This window comes from Molossus molossus, unplaced genomic scaffold (genome assembly GCF_014108415.1).
Source record: "Molossus molossus isolate mMolMol1 unplaced genomic scaffold, mMolMol1.p scaffold_m16_p_11, whole genome shotgun sequence".
NCBI classification, from domain to species: domain Eukaryota; kingdom Metazoa; phylum Chordata; class Mammalia; order Chiroptera; family Molossidae; genus Molossus; species Molossus molossus.
Genome location: NW_023425346.1, coordinates 68,637,206 through 68,657,980, shown reverse-complemented (window position 1 = coordinate 68,657,980; position 20,775 = coordinate 68,637,206). Strand labels below are relative to the sequence as shown.

At 37.1% G+C, this 20,775-nt stretch overlaps 1 protein-coding gene across 1 annotated transcript in view; it reads right to left on the bottom strand.

The window, feature by feature from the left end:
* The window catches only part of CERKL (ceramide kinase like), a 105,038-nt gene that overhangs the window by 37,951 nt on the left and 46,312 nt on the right, over positions 1-20,775 (bottom strand). Inside the window, exon 2 of the mRNA XM_036253669.1 lies at positions 18,881-19,117. Coding sequence (XP_036109562.1) covers positions 18,881-19,117 — 237 coding nt within the window. The remainder of the gene's footprint in view (positions 1-18,880; positions 19,118-20,775) is intronic.

Below are 20,775 nucleotides of genomic sequence, written 5' to 3'. Positions count from 1 at the left end.
AAGACTGTGGTTCTAACTCTGCTATCTTACTTGTTCCTGGAATAATACCCTGGCTCACAGTAGATATCCAATAAGTATGTATGTATGCATACTGAATTAATGTTCTTTTTAAAGTAAAGTAAAAATTAAAGAAAAATAAATTATAAAATTCTAATTCCAATTGTATTTTTAAAATATCCTATAAAATAACCATTAAGCAAAAAGCTTTCCTTTTTAAATTGCTATGATATAAAAGAAGTCTAGAAATAAAACCACTTATGTTAATTCCTAAAATAAAACTAAAGGACTTAGGCCAATAATTCACAAAGAACCAAAGATAGATAGATAGATAGATAGATAGATAGATAGATAGATAGATAGATAGATAAAATAAGTTTTGCAATACACATTTAAACCCTTTGAAAGAAATATTAAACATGGAAAAGCTAACAACCTCTTTGCTGCCAAGTTAATTTTTTTAAAAATAAAAATTCAATCCCTATCTCATACTTACTCCCTATATCTACAAACTTAAAACCAATAGAAGAATTATGTTTAAGAGCCGGTGAAATCTTTTCTAAATTAAATTTAACAGCAGCAATGAAAGCAAATACTGACCTTTTTGCTCAGAATCTAAAATAAATCAGTTTGCCTTCCAGAAACAAATCATCAGTTACAATAAAAATCAGGAAGTGTCCCTGGAAGAAAATGACTTTAGTCTCCACAGCACTGATCGGTTTTGCAAAGGAACCTCAAATGTCATACCCAGGCTTGGCCTCAGTGCTGTCCCTTGGCCCCATCAGGGCACTCAGTGCTTCATCATCTCACAAGAGAACGGAAAATGCAGCGAAGTAGGCAGTGCAGGGGATGGCACAGGTGAGTGAAAGTGATGCTGAGACAAAATTCACCAGCTGCGGCTGTCAAATGAATAGGCAAACCTATCTTCCCTGGAAAGACCTGTAACAATGGGAAAGCATTTGGAGACTTTGAAAATTAGATTAGGAAGGTAAGAAAGAGGACAAAGTTCTTTGAGTTTCAAGAAGTTTAATTGATTTATTAATAAAAAAATTTTAATTTTGTTCTTGAGAAAACGGACATGCACATCCTGGCCCTCTTGCCCAAACAATAAACATTTCCATATAATGTAGAAATATAGTACACTCTAAAGATTGACATAGAATTACTGGCTCCAAAGCACTCTATGAAAAATATTTTTAGGATATGACAACACAAAGCATCAGGCAGTCAGGACCTTGCTCTTCTCTCAACGACAGACTGTTTAATATAAAAAGCAGCACTGAGACACAAATTCCCCAAACTCCTTGGAAAAAAAAAAAAGCATCTCCGAGTGATAATTATCATGTACCCATAATTTTACAGTAGTATAAACATCCCCCAAATAGATTATCACATATTAAAATATAGTATGATTCAACATTAATATGCAACCGACAGTTCTCAGTCCTTTGGTAACTTCTCAATTCATACTCTAGAGTATGGGCCTTTTAGCACGCCAGTTTGCATGAACCAGCAATGTAAAACAGAATGGCCAACTGTTCCTCTGTTAGTAACAAATGTGCTAATATGTACTAGTTTAAACTTGATCTATCAGTGAGTCAATGAACCATGAAGGGTGGGGGTTAATCAGGGTGTTCTCCAAACAAAGGCTCCTGAGAGCTGCCGGGACGCCACTCCCAGACTCACATCTGTGCTGTTTTGAGTGCAGTATGATGGAAATTGGAATGGTGTTCGTCAAAGTTAAGAGCCCAGAATCTCGTCATAGTCTTGTGTATACTCGTAATCATTTTATACAGAAAAACAAGCAAATTGTTGCAAAGAACAAAACCAAACACAGGAAATAAAGACCTCAGTTTTGCCACAATTCTCAGGCCTATTAATGTTAAACTATACCCAGTTAATGTGTAACAGTGATGGTAAAAGCCTAGCCTTTCACACATAAGATTTGACAACTTCCCAGCAGAGCTCAGAGCTGGAGATGTTTTATATTAGGTGATTTATATTAAATGCATCAATTTCACTTTACTATCAACAAAAGCTTATTGATGCACTGTGTCTTTACACATACAGATAAAAATAACTCAATGCTATACAGTTTACTTAAAGTAACAAACAAGCCCAGTGACTTCTAAATTCACGTGCAACTCACCAATGTGGCATATCTTCCTAACGGCTGCAACAGACTGAATAGCAAACAGCCTGAATAGCAATTAACGGGAAGGGGGGGGGGGCACACCTGCTGTTAGTAATACTCACCTCAATACTTCAGTATTTTAATAATAAAGGAATCGAGGCTATGTGGATGGAGCAAGAGTAAACAAGTAGAAAATATCAAAAAGAAAAAAAAAACTCAACCAAATATGTCATCCATTTATTTTTACCAGATTTTTATAATCTGATAAAGTGAATTTTAATTTATTTTGGAAGATGCTATACAGTAGACCTATTTCACTATACCACTTTCCCCAGTTAACAGTTCAGACTAGAAAAAAACATACATTACTGGCTTTAGGAAAGGTTTTTTTCCCCTGCTCTTCTTAGAAGTGAATCCAAAATTAGTTGAAATAATTAATTAGCACTTAAATATGATTGACTTTATAAAAATCCCATTTAATAAAATAAATGTATATTAAGTCCTTCACAAACTACACAATTAACTATAAAAATGTTCAAGAATAATTTCATGAACACTTTTTAATTTAATAATTTTTATCAGTTAGAAAGCTTATTCACAGTATCCTCTCTGGATCATACATGTGTGTAACTTTTAAGAGTTTTTAGTTGTCTGCAGGGCCTCAAAATAAAATTTTAAAAATCACAGTTTTTAGTATTCCAAGAGCATATGTTCTACTACAAACATAAAAATTCTTGAAAAAGTTTATGATCTGTAATATACATTGTCAAAGAAAAACCTGAGCTGAACAGTAAAGTGGTAAAAACACATTTTATTCACAACTATTGCAATAGAGCCAGGTTCATTTCAGAATAGAGAATGGGCAACTGGGAATTTATAGCAGGGTGGGAGTCAGCAGATGGAAAATGACTCAAAAGAAACAGAGGTAAGATGGATTCTAGCTAAAACCACTTAACTGGCCAGGGTCATAGTGGAGGGTGAAGAACCCGATCAGATGCTGAGGGTGATCAGATATGGAGGGTGAGGGGTTCTAATTTAACTAACTTAGGAGGGTTCTTGCTAAAACATGAATTTTACAAGTACACAGATGGGCCTACAAAAAGGTTCAGGAGACTGATACTTATAAAAATAAGCCCTGCATTATACATGGTAATGATGATGTGTTTCTAAAAGCCTAACAATTCTATATAAGAACACTGAAAAATAATTTTGAGGGACAGTCTCCAGCAAAACGATACTGCTTTGAGATTCCTGTTTTGGGAGACTATAGCTACTGCCTGAGAAGTTTTGCCACAGAAGTTCTGGTTCAAGATGTCAGTTCTAGGGAAGTTTATTTATAAATCTAATGTGCTTTCAAGTAAAAATGAATTTTTTTTCTAGATCTGGACAAATTGGTACTAAAGCATATATCTAAATATTAACCTGAAAAATAGATAAGGAATACACACACACACACACACATCTATGAGAGGAACTAGTTTGCAAAGGAACCATACTACAAAATCTCTTTAAATAAAATACTGGTATGTGAAAAATAAACCAATGGAATAATATAGAAACCCCAGAAATAGACTCAAGTACACAAGGAAATTTAGTATATGATAAAGGTGGCATCTCAAAAATCTGGGACAAAGACTTGTATTGTAGTAAATTATGTTGGGACAACTGGATCCTATATGAAGAAAAGATAAATAAAGCCCATAGCTTATACCACACACAAAATTACCCCAGATGGATAGAGATCTAAAATGAAACTATACAAGTACTAGAAGAAAACATGAATGATTTTCTCTATAACTTGGTATAAATGATTTTCTCTATAGCTTGGTGTAAAGAAAGGCTTTGTATTATACTAAAATACAGATGCAATAAAGAACAAGAGTGGCAGATTTAACTACATACATATTTTAAAACAAAAACTTGTAATATGGTGACAAAAGGAGACTTACACAATGCAATATACAAATGATGTTTTATACAGCTGTACACTTGAAACCTATATAAGAGTATTAACCAATGTTACCCAATAAGTTTGTTTGTTTGTTTAATTTTTTTTGGTACATACCCCTAGCGGAAACCAAACCCGGGACTCTCTGGTCCACAGGCCGATGCTCCAACCACTGAACCAAACCGGCCAGGGCTACCCAATAAGTTTAATAAAATAAAAATAAAAAACTTTGAAAGGCAAAATCACTATAAGCAAAGAGCAAAGAGACAAATTGTATATCATGAGAAAAATATTTGCAACATACATAACAGAAAAGGGCTAGTATCCCTACTATACTAAGAACTATTAAGCATTAAGGGAGAGAAAAGACCAAAATATTATAGAAAAATGGGCAAATGGCCCGTAGACATGTGAAAAGATATTTTAAAATCATAATTTTTGAAAATTAAACTATATTGACACACCAGTGCTCACCTATCACACTAGAAAACTTATCAATGATACAGTAGAGTCTGCTGGTGAGGCTGTGAGCAAACAAACACGTCCATGTATATTTGGTGAACATGAAAAATGGTTCAAATTCTATGGAAGAAAACTTGCCAGTATCTAACAAAACCACACATGACTTACACTTTCCTCCAGAAGTCTACTTCTATGAAGTTACCCCTAAGATACAGTATGTACAAAATTATTTATTGCAGCATTATTTGTGACTGTAGATATTAAAAACAATCAAAATGTCCAGACATTAAAATTGAATAAAGTATGGTACACACCACACTATGGAGTCTTATATACCTGTAAAAGCGCTGGCCGGCTTGGCTTAGTGGTTAGAGCGTCGGCCTGTGGAACAAAGGGTCTGGGGCTCGATTCTGGTCAAGGGCACATACTTCGGTTGTGGTGTGGTCCCGGCCCTGGTCAGGGTCGTGCAGAAGGCGGCCAATCAATGTGTCTCTCTCACATCAATGTTTCTCCTTTCCTTCTCTCCCTCCCTCCCACTCTATCTGAAGATAAATGGAAAAATATCCTCGGGTGAGGATTAAAAAGTAGTAATAGCCCTGGTCAGTTTGGCTCAGCTGTTGGAGCGTCGGCCTGCAGACCAGAGATTCCCCAGGTTTGGTTCCTGCTAGGAGCACGCACCAAAAAAAAAGTCATAATAATAATGATGAAGCTTTCTATGATTTTCAGTATATGTAGTTAGGTAAAAAAAAAAAAAAATCAAAGTGCAGAAGAGTTTATATGATATGGTACTTTTTATGTAAGAAAGGAAATTTTTTAAATGCACATATCTGGTAATTTTGCAAAAAGAAATATAAATAATTTAAACCAGAAACCAATAGAATTAGCTACGTTCAGAGGGATGAGGTAGAAAGGACACCAGATGAAAACTTATAAAAACATGTTTATGCCCTACACACTCACAAAATATAATTAAATCAATGAAGGCGACAGAGGAAAATAAACACAAAACATAAAACTGAATACAAACAGAAACCAAGCCAACTATATTTCAGATAAATGACATAATTATTATGACGGGAAAGGCTAATCCATATAATTTTTGAACACGGTACTTGAGATACATGCCTACATTCTAGGGCACCAAATAAAGAACCACCAACAAATCTTGAACTAATCTGAGGTTTATTTTTGATAGCGGTATGGTCGCAGCTATTCTGAAACTATTTTGTGTATATTACAAGACTGAGCAAATAGGCAAATGTTATTGCTGGGAGTCAGAGTTCCTTCTATGGGAGAAGGGGGTTCAAACACGGGAAGGAGAGACATCAGAAAGAACCCTGCAGGACTGGATTCCAATCTAACAAGGTATCACCTATAAGCCAACAACTGAAATGGGAGTGACCACTTGTTCTAAGAGGTATGAAAAGTACGACCAACTTAAAAGAGGATGTGCCCGATTCTGCTGTGCAGCTTAGCTTTGCAGAGGATTTGCTGGTTACACCGGGCCTTGAACTGCACACTGAACTTCACTGGGCAAACAGGAGGTGGGGAGCACTCTGACCAGATGGAGGTTCTGCTCTCCACTCAGCCAGTGGGCAGGCGCTGGTGTGCAAGAGAACACAGCCTGGCCGAGATGAGCACAGGCTGCGGAGAGCCCAGAAACCCGACCACACAGTAGGTCTGCACCTTTGCCCTTCCTTCTCTTTTCACTGGAAAAACAACGCAAGTGTCTGACTAGTAGAAAACATACTTTTTCAAAATACATAATTTTCTACTTAAGGTAATTTTTCAGAGAATAAAATTTTTAAAAATAGATGTTTTCTCTTCAATGATGATAAATAAGGAGAAAATATGGTTGATTGGAAAATATCACATGCTGTATAGCATATAGTCTTTGCAAATTTCTACCTACCTGCCACAAACAGCAGTGAATGTATCCGTACAAGATTATAATAAAGTTCCTGGAGTCACATATAATATCTAAATATGACACAATTTCATTACCATTAATGTTATCACCATTACCAGTAATGGTCTAATGAATGCCAGGGGGCTTAATAGTAATTTGTCACTTAATATGAAATATTATGTATTTCCTACTTATGCAAACTGTGAGAATGCTGCTTTATTACTTTTTACTCCATTTCTTTCTAGTGAAAAAGTTGTAAATGACAACCCATTCTACTCTCATTTTAGGATTGATCCCATTTGTAATCTTTCTTGTATGCTGGAAGCATCTGTGTTTTGCAAAACTTGGCTAAAGATAAAGCCTGGAAATTGGTTACAAACTAGTCTTTTGATATGTGTTTTTAAATTCCTTTAGGCTAGTAAAAAGAAATGCCTGTAATCTTTTCACAGTGTATGTCCAATTCACTCTAAGCCATTTGAGAAATCTTAATTGATAATGATGACAATCATGGTGAGTATTTTTTAAGGATTGAGAAATGCATTGTATTATTACTGCTCACCCTATATATTGAGGGTGAGCTTTAGAGCTCAAAGACTCTGAGTTCTGAATCATAATGTTGGGAAATCGAACCCAAGAGAGGAATAATCTTCAAATAAGATGATGTAGCTCTTTTGTAACAAGAGAAGTGCTTGAAGTTCTTTTTTCGGTATAGAGTCTAAACAGTGCAGTAAATACAATATACTTAAAGGACTGGAGAGTACATCACTGACCTGGTAGACAAGAGGACATGGGTTCAGGGCTCATGCTCCAGATTCAGATACATATTTATTTGTCTCCAGTTCCTCTACTATATTCCAGCTGTTTGACTTCAGATTAGCCAATCTTTACACCATATTAAGCCTTAGTTTTCTCATGTATAAGCTAAGATAATAATGAGAATAATAACAATAATTTACTTAATTCTACTACTTGCTAAGTCATATGTTATTTTCATTCTTCAAACCTAATAAAACACATAAGTATTCCTTTCCTATGAGAACAAATTTGTAGTTCCTGATGCTAGTATTATTAGATTTAATAAGCTAATTTATAAAAATTGCTTACAAAAGTGGCACATAGCAAGTGATTAATAAGTGCCAGTTATTATTAAGATTTCAATTTTAAAATAATGACTTGTCTGTAATTCAGCAAAGGAAAAATGTTAACTACTTTGTTTAATAGCATAAAAACAATTCGACATTTTACTGGCTATATTTAGAGAAATCCTTATTTAGCCTTTTGAATGTAAACCACATAAGATATGACAAAGCACACCTAATTTTTTCCTCCAGAGAAGAAATTTTGTTACACATAGGACTGTTATCTAGCAAAGATTTTGAAATATGTCTGAAATAACTTGAGAATGAATCTACCTCAACTCTTATTCTCAAGATACTCAGTGACTAAAGCAGGAATATAATTTTCTTCTATAAGACACCGACTTCTTGTTTTTAAATACAATTATAATGAATCACATGCAGAAATAGATTCCTCCCTTAGGATAAAAATGCAGTAGAGGCCAGTGAGCCCCACGTGGGAGGGTGGCCGGTATCACTCATCCCAGTGCACAAAGAGCACTGAGAGCTTGTAAGGGATTGTTCTAGTTTGTCTGCGGCTAAAAGAGGAATGGCTGTGAGTCAGAGCCACCCGAGTAAGGAAGTGCCGGGAGAAACCCTGGGCATGCCTGTCCGCCTCCAGCAGGCTCTTGTGACGCAGTCCCCTGGAGTAAGTGATAACACTACAAGAGGCTCAGGGACAGGTGTTGGCTAACCTTGAAGAATATTTAACACAGTGAGAATATATAGCGTTCGGCCCACTATAATTAGTCCCTGAAAAGGCAGCTTGGGTTAAGTGTGGAGTGCAGTTATATATATGTCTATGAAATCAAATTGTGTAGTTCAAATCTCTGACATCTGTGGCTCTGTGCCCCGGCAACACTTGAGAATCACTGAAGGGACAGGACACCTCAAGGCAATGCATGCCTCCGTCCATCCAGACCTATTTCATCAAAACCTTCGAATTTTCAGACTCAGGAAAAGCAAGTCCTGAGAAGGATAAATTTTCTAAAATGAAATTCAAGCATAAAACCTAGCAAAAGCTATCCTTTTTTATTGCACTCTACAATGTTTTCAATTTCTCTTTTTGTTTGATCATTTTAAATCCATTTATTTCATATTCTCTGCTTGTTCTATCATATAAAGTTCTTAGGAATTTCCTGCTACAGTTTGTTATGTCTGCAGACTCTTACTCATGGTGATTTTTCACACTGCTCATTGCTACAAGGGAAATAGTTCAAAATGGAAAACACTCTAAGTTCAAGATCATTTTTTCTGTTCTTTATTAAGCAAATTTTTCATGACAAGGATATATTTTCAGTTATAAATTTCATAAAATTGGAGATATGGTTTTTAAAATACTTTCTTTTTAATATGTTAATGTCCTTTCAAGAGCTAAACAGTGCTACTAATGATTATGAATTTAACAGAATAAGTTTAATTTTACTGAATGTCTAGCTTAGCAAGTTCAAGAAAAAACAAACTTCAAGATAAACTTATTTTTAACACGATTTCAAACTTTCATTTAATCAAATATGTTTTTCTTATTTGCAAATTAATTAGTAAGCAATATCTCATAAAGTTAAAGAAAGGAAAATGCATTTAAATATATATTTAACAAGTAACTTCTATTGAAAAGAATAAAATGACGTAGACAGTCTCTGATAGTTCAAACTCTGATTGCTCTAGTGAGTGTACATCTGAGTACCTACCACATCCTGGAGGTCTTCGTGTGCCTGGAGGTGACCCAAAACAGGCGAGACAGGTGAAAATATGCTAATAGGTTTTCAGGATTAGGAATATCTATCTCAGAGTTTTCAAATGTTTTTGTTTTGGAAGTTTTGTTTAAACAAAGCCTTACTCAGAACTACTACATATGAAACATATCAATGAGGAGCTACCCTGGCTCAAGGGCGTGTGGCAGATGTGGGTTCCACCCAGTGAGGCCTATTCCGCGGGTGGTGGGGGCAGGCCACACAGGCAGTTTGAACCTCGGCGGGAGGCAGGGATCACGCGATCTTTGTTGGACAGAGTACTTCCAATGGGATCGGACTTCAGTATTTACATGGAAATGAGGTAATACATATTTAATCAGTTTTCACATTACTACAACATATATTGATAGTTAAAACATATTCAGAAGTGACGTGTGTGATTTTAACGTCCAACTCAGCTGGTCAGACAATAAAGTCTCATCTCACTTTTTCCGCGCTTCAAAAGAGAAACTACCCGTATTTCAGACATAATGTTCTTGCAGAAAATAACTTGTCCCTGGGGAGACAGGTGTTGCCAATTCGAAGAGCATACCACCAAATAAATGTCTGAAGCTATCATACTTTCGACATATAACAACTGCTCATTTTTAAATAATCATCATAATGTTGATTTCCAGTTTATTTTTGCTTATAAAGTACATCATTTGGCAGTATATCCAAGTAAAACTTCACATAATTCTGTGTTCTGGTAAGAAAAAAATCTTCCTGGTTCGCAAAAATATAATTGATTTAAAACAAATCAAAACAAAACAAAACGAAAATATATTGCACCATGATTTTCTTATATAAGACAACAGTATTAAACAAAATCAGTTTCTAAGAAGTGCAAATTTTAGCTACCAAGGAAAGCCAAATTAAGCTACCAATTAAGACCAAATTAGTATCACATCGAAAACAGATTTGACATCTACTAGTGGGAAACTAGGAAAAATTACTCCTTAGAAATAAAAAACAAGTATTTAAGTAATTTTTCTATTTTCTTTATTTTTCATAGCTGAAAACTGAGTGAGGCTGTTGAACAAGAACATAAGAGTAGGCTTCATTACCAGGACAACATGTATTAAGTAAATATGGTTGATTTATATTTGCCTATTTATGAAATTAGCAGTTAGAAAGGAAACAGAAAATTATCAGAAATAACTCAAACAAGTGTGTGCTAAAAATACCTTTGTTAATTGTCTCTGGGTAACTATTAAATATTAAAAATAAATTAGCAAAACCTAAATATAATAGCAAAATTCAGTGGTCCTATGCTATGAGGGTCTGTTTCCTTGATCATTTTTCTTTTCTTTTTTTTTTTAGTTCTAGCTATTATCTTCTCTACCTATTTTAATATGAGTATCCCCTAAGATTCAGTATTTAGTCCTTTTTTCTTTTACTCTGTATTACTTCCTTGCAAGCTTTCATCTATTCCTATCACATCAACTCTTCTTCGCCTCTTCATGTATTCCTCTCCAAATGCCAACTTGCTAAACGTCCCCAACAGGATACTGTAATGTAACCCAAATATGAATATGCTTTAAAGAATAGATTACAGTGTCTAGAAGAAAGGTTGGTTCTAAATCTAGAAGAACTTGCAATTCAACATTTCTAGGAAACCCAAATATGCAGAGACTGATCACACCCTAATTGAATAAAAATTAACATATCTGGTGTACACATGATATTTAAAGAATGTGCATGTTTATCTTTGTATCAAACATAAAAACACAGAAAAGACTGTGTTAAATGACTTTCACCACAAGACTGTGTATTAGGTCTTAATCAATTGCCTTTTTTAAAGATTTGAATTTCTGAATCAAAGATCAATGGTTATAATCCTTATGAGTTTGTTTATGTTTTCATCGTGGTCTTTAATACATTTAGTTTTAGGTTTTTTTTCATATTATTTTCTTTTTTTTTAACTCATCGTTATTGTTGAATGTATTACAGATGTCCCCCTTTTCCCCATTCACTCCCTCCTCCCCAGTCCTACCACCTCCAGCCTTCCCCACACTATTGTTGGTGTCCATTGATTATGCATATATGCATAGAAGTTCTTTGGTTTATCTCATCTGGACCTTTTTCTCCACTTCCCTTTGAGGTTCATCAGTCTAACAACCAATTTGTACTACTTAATTCCTTCATCTTTTTCACCCATTCTCCCAGCCCTCATCCATCTGGCAAGCAACAAAAAGTTCTCTGATTCTATGAATCTGTTTCTGTTCTGCTTGCGCATTTTGTTTGTAGATTCAATTGTTGATAGATATGTATTCATTGCCACTTTATTGTTTATACTTTTTCTTCTTCTCCTTCAAGAAGGCCCTTCAACATTTCATATAATAATGGTTTGGTGGTGATGAACTCCTTTAGCTTTTTCTTGTCTGGGAAACTCTTAATATGTCCATCGATTCTAAATGATAGCTTTGCAGGATAGAGTAGTCTTGGTTGTAGGTTGGTGCTTTTCATTACCTTGAATATCTCTTTCCACTCCTTTCTGGCCTGCAAAGTTTCTTTTGAGAAATCAGCTGACAGTCTCATGGGAGTTCCTTTGTAGGTTACAGACTGCTTTTTCTCTTGCTGCTTTTAAGATTCTTTTTGTATTTCACCTTTGGCAATTTGATGATGATGTGTCTTGGTGTGGTACTCTTTGGGTTCATCTTGTTTGGGACCCTCTGTGCTTTCTAGACTTGTATGTCTATTTCCTTCACCAAGTTAAGAAAGTTTTCTGTCATTATTGTTTCAAATAGGTTTTCAATTTCTTGCTCTCTCTCTTCTCCTTCTGGCACCCCTATGATGCGAATGTTGGCATGCCTGAAGTTGTCCCAGAAACTCCTTATACAATCCTTATTTTGGGGGGATTCTTTTTTCTTTTTGCTGTTCTGATTGGGTGTTTTTTCTTCCTTGTATTCCAAGTCAATGGTTTGCTTCTTGGTTTTCCCTATTCTACTACTGATTCTCTGTAAATTATTCTTTATTTCAGTTAGTGCATCCTTCACTTCTGACTGGTCCTTTTTTATGGTGTTGATCTCACTAAGTCCCTTGAATGTCTCACCAAGTTCCTTGAGCAGTCTTATAACCTGTTTTCTGAACTCTGCTTATTGGTTGCTTATCTCCATTTTGTTTAATTCTTTTCTTGGAGTTTTGTTCTTTTCTTTTATTTGGGACATGTTTCTTTGTCTCCTCATTTTGGCTGCTTCTCTGTGATTGTTTCTATGTATTAGGTAGAGTTCCTATGGTTCCTAGGCTTTGTAAGGTGGACTATTATTGCAAGTGTCCTGTAGAATCCAGTGGCACAGCCTTCCTGATCACACCAGCTGAGCCCTCAAGGTGCACCCCTAGTGTGGACTGTACACTCTTATGTTGTAATTGAGTCTTGATTGCTTTTGGCACATCAATGGGAGGGATTTACTCAGGCTGATCAGCTGCAAGGACTGGCTGTGCCCACTGACCACTGGCCTCTGACTACCATGGAGGATCAGCTGTGAAGAGGCCCATCACACAGAGCAAGACTTACTTTATCAGGGCTCTGGTACCCACTGAGTCTACTCATTGAGTGTGTCAGGTGGTTGGGAGCTGTGGAGGTGGTTGGGTGGTGGTGTTTTGATGTGGTCTAAAGCTGTACACTGGGTGTGCTGGCTCTGGGGCAAGGTCAGCCACTTCCTGTGTTCTATCTGGGGCCACCAGGCTTAAGCTACAAAGTGATCTGCAGATGGCTGCTTCCTGTGCTGGGCTTGGAGTTACCCAGGAAAAGCCAAGTTGTGAACCAAGGCTGGCTGCTTCTAGTGCCAGGCCTAGGGCCACTTAATGAGAAGTATGGGGCTCGCTGAGACCAGATGCTGCTTGTTTGAGAGATTTTAGGAAACTCTGAAGCAGGATCCAAGACAGGCCAATCCTATGGTAAAGCCTTTGGAAACAGTTTTGGTGGGCCCGAAAGTTGGGTGGGACAGGGTCTCAGGGAATCACCAGGGCGGGGCAAACAGTGTGAGCCTGATTGGTTGCTGAAGTCCCAGATATGGCCCCAAGGAAGTGCTCACCAAAGGAACATCAGCCTCCACCAGCAGTCTGTCCAGGAGAAAGCCAACTCTCCAACCCTCATCCTGAGGTCAAACAGCTTAGTTTTTCCCTGCATGTCTTTGGCGCCCCTCAAGCTGCCTCCCCTCCACGCTCAGAGGGAACAAGTCCGAGTAAGTCCACGCATAGGCCCTTTAAGAGGAGCTGCCTGGAGCTCTAGAAGCCTCAGCCTCCCTCTGCCTCAGTTCCCACTGGGTTTTCCAGCCAAAAGTTATGGGGACTTCTCTTCCTGTCACTGGAACCCTGAGCTGGGCTCCTGGTGTGGGGCAGGGAACCCTCATTTCCTCAGGGAGGACTTTCCCAGCCAAGGTGTCCCTCCTGATTTTTATCCATCACACCTGGGTGTGGGACCAGCCCCTCTGCCTCCGCCCCTCCATGTGGCTGTTTCTGCTTCTTTAGTAGTTGTAAGACTTCCACTCAGGTCGATGTCAGGTGGTTCTGAATGATGGTTGTGTTGTAGTTTAGTTGTAATTTTGATGTGGTTGTGGGAGGAGGTGATACCGCATTTACCCATGTCCGCCATCTTGACCAGAAGTCTTAATACATTTATAATACAAATTTCCTTGCCTGTCTCCCAAGACAAAAGTGTTTTATACAGGATTACATCTCACTCATTTTTGTACTCCCAGCACTTAACACAGTGCCTGATACAAAATGCGTGTTGGGTGAATCAGCCTATATTGCCGGCTAGTGAATAAAGTTATGGTGACTTTCTATTACTAAGAATTTGAAAAGTGCTGTGCTCAATTGTGCTAAAAAATTAGAATGCAAAAGGACTTAACACATTTCAAATAAACACAGAAACCATTCTGAGACTCCATTTTTATATTTACAAACCCACTTTAATCTGGTCAGTCTTTGTCAATTAGTCTTAAAACTTCAAGGATTTGAGAGTTGCATTCCTTCTCCTTCTGGCACTGCCAATTTGTTCTTTCCTCAAAAATTCATCACACTTTATTCATTGCTCCAGTTTAAAATACAAATGCGCATATTTGAAAGTAACTCAATGTCCAAGTATACTCAAATTATAATTGTTAGACTGATTAGACTAAAAGATGAAGTTGAGGCTTTTCATGTCTTCTTCGTGTCTTTCTCAAGAGAGGAGAAAAGAAGGAAAATGTGTAAAAGGTTGGCAGGAAAAAAATTCCATTTGCCAATTAAAGATAACATTCAAATAAATGAATGCAAAAAAGTTTTTTTTTTTAATTTGCTGCTCTTTCCACAACACCAGTTAAGCAAGATCTTTGAACTTAAAATAATAATGTCTAATATTCAATTGTGAGTCATTTTTATTTCCCCCTCTTACCACCAACTAACTCACTCCTGGCCTCAAGTTTAAGTCAAGTCTGCTTCAAACACAAATTTCTTGGGTAGGGGCTTTAAAAAAAAAAAAGGAAACCAATGAACAATCATCATCTGCCAAACTTGATGCAGGGTAGCAGAGAGCAGGGACATGGATATGAGACAGGAAGGTAGTCCACAAACAGACACTGGAAAGGACACTTAGGGCATGGAGCTTGAGCCAATCGTATTTGTCTCTCAGATGACAGGCACTTTAATGAACACCTGAATTACATGGATTTGAAAGTAAAGAAATATGTTCTAAGACTAACTTTAAAATGGAAGTGTAGGGATACAATGTTTGGTAGAGAGCTTTGTGTAGGATGGTGACACTAATCTGTCTTTGTGGGTGTGGGGAAGAGCTGTAGCTGGCCCCTCCTACAGGACCTGATGAGTCCACTTGAGGGCACAGACAGATCAATCATTCATTCAGTCTGTCTTAGATTTCTTCATTTTTATTAGATGATTTCAATCCTATTTTTTGCTTGTTTGTATACAGATATGTGCAAATAACTAAAACTAGACCACCTTTTTAAAAATATATGTTTTTATTGATTTTAGAGAGAGAAGAAGGGAGAGAGAGATAGAAACACTAATGAGAGAGAAACATCAATCAGCTGCCTCCTGCATGCCCCTACTGGGGATCAAGCCTGAAATCTTGGCTTGTGCCCTGACTGGGAATCGAACCAGCGACCTTTTGGTGGATGGGACAACACTCAATCCACTGAGCCACACCAACCAGGCTAGACCACCTTCTTATACCATACAAAAGAATAAACTCAAAATGGATTAAAGACAAGTGTAAGACTGGAAACCATAAAAATACTAAAAGAAAACATAGGCAGTAAAATCTTGGACATTTCTCTTAGCAATATTTTTTCTGGTATATCTCCTCAGGCAAAGGAAATAACTAACTAACTAACTAACTAACTAACTAACTAACTAACACTACCGCAAAGTAAAAGGTTTTACACAGCAAAGGAAACCATCAATAAAATGAAAGGTAACCCAATGAATGGGAGAACATATTCACCAATGATACATCTATCTGATAAGGTGTTAATATACAAAATTTGTAAAGAACTTATATAACTCAACACACACAAAAACAAACAATCCAATTTAAAAATAGGCAAAGAATCTGAATAGACACTTCTCCAAAGAGGACATACAGATGGCCAATGGACATATTAAAAGATGCTCAACATCACTAATCATTAGAGAAACGCACATTAAAATTACAATGAAACATTACTTCACACCTATCAGAATGGCTATCATCAATAAATCAATGAACAAGTGTTGGCAAAGATGTGGAGAAAAGGGAACCCTCATGCATTGTTGGCAGGAATGTAGGTTGGTACAGCCACTGTGAAAAACATTATGGAGTTTCCTCAAAGAATTAAAAATGGAATTTTCTTATGACCCAGTGATTCTACTTTTGGAAATATATACAAAGAAACCCAAAACACTAATTCAAAAGAATATATGCACTGCTGTTTTCATTGTAGCATTATTACAATAGGCAAGACATGAACACAACCCAAGTGCCCATCAACAGACAAGTGAATCAATCTATTTTCTTTTCATCAATCAATCACTCTGTATGCCAGAACCAGGCAGAGGATATGATCCCATTTATTATAGTGCCTTCAACTCTTATCAGAATCAAAGATTCAAAATGCAATATTCCCAAAAGATGAGAGCCTAAAATGTCTTTTGCCTAGATTTTAACCCTAGACCAAGCCAAAACATTATTCACTAAGCTGAGAAAACTTTTTGGGCACTGTTTTGGATTTCTTGTTTTGGACAAGTCCCTCTAACTCCTATAAAATTGCTTTTACTTAATTAAGCTTTGTTGTGATATCCTCTGCTTACTCACTCTTGGTTTTATGGGTGGGATATACTGAAGAAGTTGCCTCTCACACATCACTCAGCCAGCCCTTCACGAGCCCCAGGAGAAAAGCTATCCTCAGACCTTCAGAGCGAGAAAGAGCTTTGCCTCTCACAAAATTACACAGTCTTATTTTTTTTTTTTTTTTTTTATCCTCACCCGAGGACATTTTTTCATTTTTTGTTCAGGTAGAGTGGGAGGGAGAGAGAGGAACAGAGAGAGAGAGAGAAACATCGATGTGAAAGGGACACATCGAGTGGCTGCCACCCACACGACCGACCAGGGCCGGGGACAAACTGCAACAGAGGTACATGCCCTTAGCGGGAACCAAACCCGGGTCTCTCAGGACCGCAGGCCGACGCTCTAACCGCTGAGCCAAACCGGCCAGGGCCACAGTCTTATTTTATAGGCTATGCAAGTCTCATGAATACCTGCCAACGTTAGGAAAGTTTATCTAATTGATCGTATTAATTTTTCATGTTACTTTAGCTTTAAAAATATGTTCTGACATGCATTTAAAATAACACTATAAAGGACCCACTGTTAAAGTGGAATACTTTAAGTTAAATATGCAGGGTGTGGCAAAAATGGGTTTACAGTTGCTCATACAAAAAATGATGCAACAGTAAATAATAATACAAGAATAGACTATGTTTTGCATACTCACAACTGTAAACCTACTTTTGCCCCGTCTGTATACATATGTTCTCTGTGTTTTCAGAAAGATGACTAAACTAAGACCTCTGTGGTTTCCTGTCTTCTTAAAAGAAACTAATCTCCTTGAAGGTCCCAGAGGGGCTCACAAGGAAACATGGGGGCACTTATTAACAGGGTCACCTAATTTTACTAGGTCACATCAGTTTATCTTTTATGGTTGTAACGTTATCAGTTAGCTGCCCTTGACCAACTTAGGTCCTCTTAGGTCCTCAGTCTTTCTCCTTCTTCTTCCTCGTTCTTCCTCCCCCTCCCTCCTTCTCCTCCTCCTCCTCCTCCTCCTCTTCCTCCTCCTCTTCTTCTTCTTCTTCTTCTTCTTCTTCTTCTTCTTCTTCATCCAATTACAGTTGACACTGAATATTATTTTATATTAGTTTCAGGTGTACCAAGTGTACAGCATATTGGTTAGACATTTTTATAGTTTGTGAAGTGATCCCCTAATAAGTCCAGTACCCACCTGGTATCATGCTCAGTTTTCTTAATTAACAATGCCTGGCCTGAAGCTGTCTGACATCACCATGTGCCTGCTCTGCCTGGCACCCTTCTCTGTCCTATATCATCTTCCTCCAAACTGCACCATCCACCACCCCAGCTGCCTCTATCCTCATCAATCTGGCAAAGAGAAAGAAATGAGCTGAAAAGAAAGCAAGAGTTACAAATCTATGAGGAAAAAATACCCTAAAACTCAATTTGATTTTTTAACAAGATATCTTCTAAAAATCCAAATAGCATTGTATTTGTACTCATGCATTTTATTTTGGATATAAAATATAAATAACAGAAATTTTCAGATACATTGACTTCATTAGGAGATAATACTCTAGTAAATATGTTCTCTTTTTTCTGGATATTTAACTTTAGAAAAGTCTATCCTGAAATAAACAATTAAAATACTATCTTCCCAAAAGCTGTTATTCACAAGCCATGAAGTGCAGGGATGTATAGGTATAAGAGAAAAATTATAATATAAGCTCAAGACATTAATAGAAAAATAAATATACTTTCAAAAACAACTCTCAACTGAACTAAATTACTTAAGAATTGTGTTATTTCAGATTATCCAAGCTTCTTCATAGAAATGGTCATTCAAGAGTTACTTCCTAACACATTTTATGAGGCCAGTATTACCCTGATACCAAAGCTGGACAAAGATATTACAAGGTTAAAAAACAAAACAAAACTATAGACCAATATCTCTGATGAATGATGATGTAAAAGTCCTCAACAAAATTTAATAACATATTAAAAGAATTATACACCATGACCAAGTGGGATTTATTTCTGTATTGCAAGGATGATTCAATATATGAAAATCAATCAATGTAATACACCACGTTAACAGAGGAAAGGAAGAAACCCTATGATCTCAATGTACATAGAAAAAGGATGTGACAAAATCCAACGCCCTTTCATGAATAAAATACTCACCGAATTAGGATTAGAAGGAAACTATATCAACATAATCAAGAGTTTCTATGTTCATAAGTACAATATAATTTTTAGATTAATAATCTGCATCAAGGAAACTAGATTCATTAAAAACTCTTATAAGTACTTACCTGCCAAAATTTTCTTGAACTGTCTAAACCATAAGTCGCAGTGGTCTTCACTTAAGTTAATAAGATCAAGTGTAGAATCCTTTAATTTATTTTGTTCCTTTTTCAAACAGATGAAGAGTGTGATACCCAATAAAGTGCCAGTTCCACTAGCAAAATAACGCCGTTTCAGTTTGACAGAGAATATGTCCTTGAGTTCAAGAAATTCTTCTTTACATAGCAAGTCATACTTGGAATCACCTGAAAAGAAATGAAGTTTTTCAATCAAAACCATTGTGTCCATATCTTCTATGTATAAATAATAGTAAAAACTCAGAAAATCTTTCTTATTTGTAATTTTACTGATTGTCCTTTATGTCAATCTCTATATGAGACAGAGAGAAAATAAAATAAAAATTGGGTCTATTTTCCCAATGTTAGAGTCGCTGCCCTAGCACATTCAGAACCTGAGGATATTCACTCTATGAAGAATTCTAAGAACATAAAGCAACATTTCAATAATAAAAAATGAGTATCAAACAAGAGGTTCCTTGCTACTAATATGAACAGAGTAAAGTAATGGAAAGACTAAAATTAACTAATAGAACTGAACTATGACAGGTTGTTGAAAGCAACATTTATTTCTTAAATATATTTTTATTGATTTTTTTTTAGAGAAAGGAGAAAGAGAGAGAGAAATATTGATGTGAGAGAGAAACATCAATCAGCTGTCTCCTGCATGCCCTCTACTGGGGACGGAGCCCTCAACCCAGTCATGTGCCCTGACTGGGAATTGAACCGGGACCTCTTAGTCCATGGGATGATGCTCAATCCACTGAGCCACACCGCCTGACGGCAACAATTCAAGGAAAGTAAATGTACATTCTAAGTGAAGTAACACATGTACAAAAGGAGGCAGAGTAAGATTACTGTGATTAGAAAATAGGAATCCCTGCCAATCTAGAAAGAAAGATCTACTGGAATCAGACTTGATTTTATAGTGGCATGAAATTGTATTGTTTAGCCACAGTTCAGAAAATAATCATTGTAGTACAGGACCATTCCAATCGGCTTTCAAAGTAAGAGTGTCCTTATACTTCTGCAAAAGTACTTCTAAAACTTCTACTCTGGCCAACACGGAATCGCAGGGACCGGTTTTACCTTCTGTCTGAAACAACTTAAAAAGCATACACAATATATGAAGCTTGTTTTCAGATATCAGACAAGAGGTGGCACAGGACAGTGATTGCTGAGAAAGGGCAACGGAGGAGCCACACCATTGCCTCAGCTGACCCCTCCAGAGGTTTCTAGGCCACAGTAGGGGACCCGTGGGGGAGCCTGTCTCCCTGAGGGGAGGGTGTTAGGAGTCCAGGAAAGCCAAGCTGGCCAGAGTTCACTAGACAAACCACCAGGGAGGAGAGAGCTACCCCGGGAGAGAACGCTGTGGGCCTGCAGAGGTCCCCTTCCGTCTTCAGCGGAGTATGGATCAGCACATGTGTGAGGCCAGGGGAAGGACCACCTGAAGGATTAAAGAGAATGAAGCTCAGACACACCACAGGTGGAAAAACACTGAAATGCACAGGACATCGGGGGGAGTACCTAGAGAGTACTGTCCCACCAGTCAGCTGACTAACGCCTGCGCTGGTTCCACCCAACAAAGTTTAAAATCAAGCCTCAAAAGGACTGAACTGTTTCCAACTAACTTAACCATATTTTCAAGTAAAGCTCAAGAATATTTTTAGAAATACCAAAATATTCTGTCTACATGCTAAAATTCACAATATCTCCCAGTCAATCAAAAATCAGTTTACATGCAGAGAAGCAGAAAAATATGAGCCATGGTAGGAGAAAAGGAAGCAATAGAAACCACCACAGCAAGGACAGCAGCGCTGAGCTGGCCCCAAAAAGCAGAGGCCCCT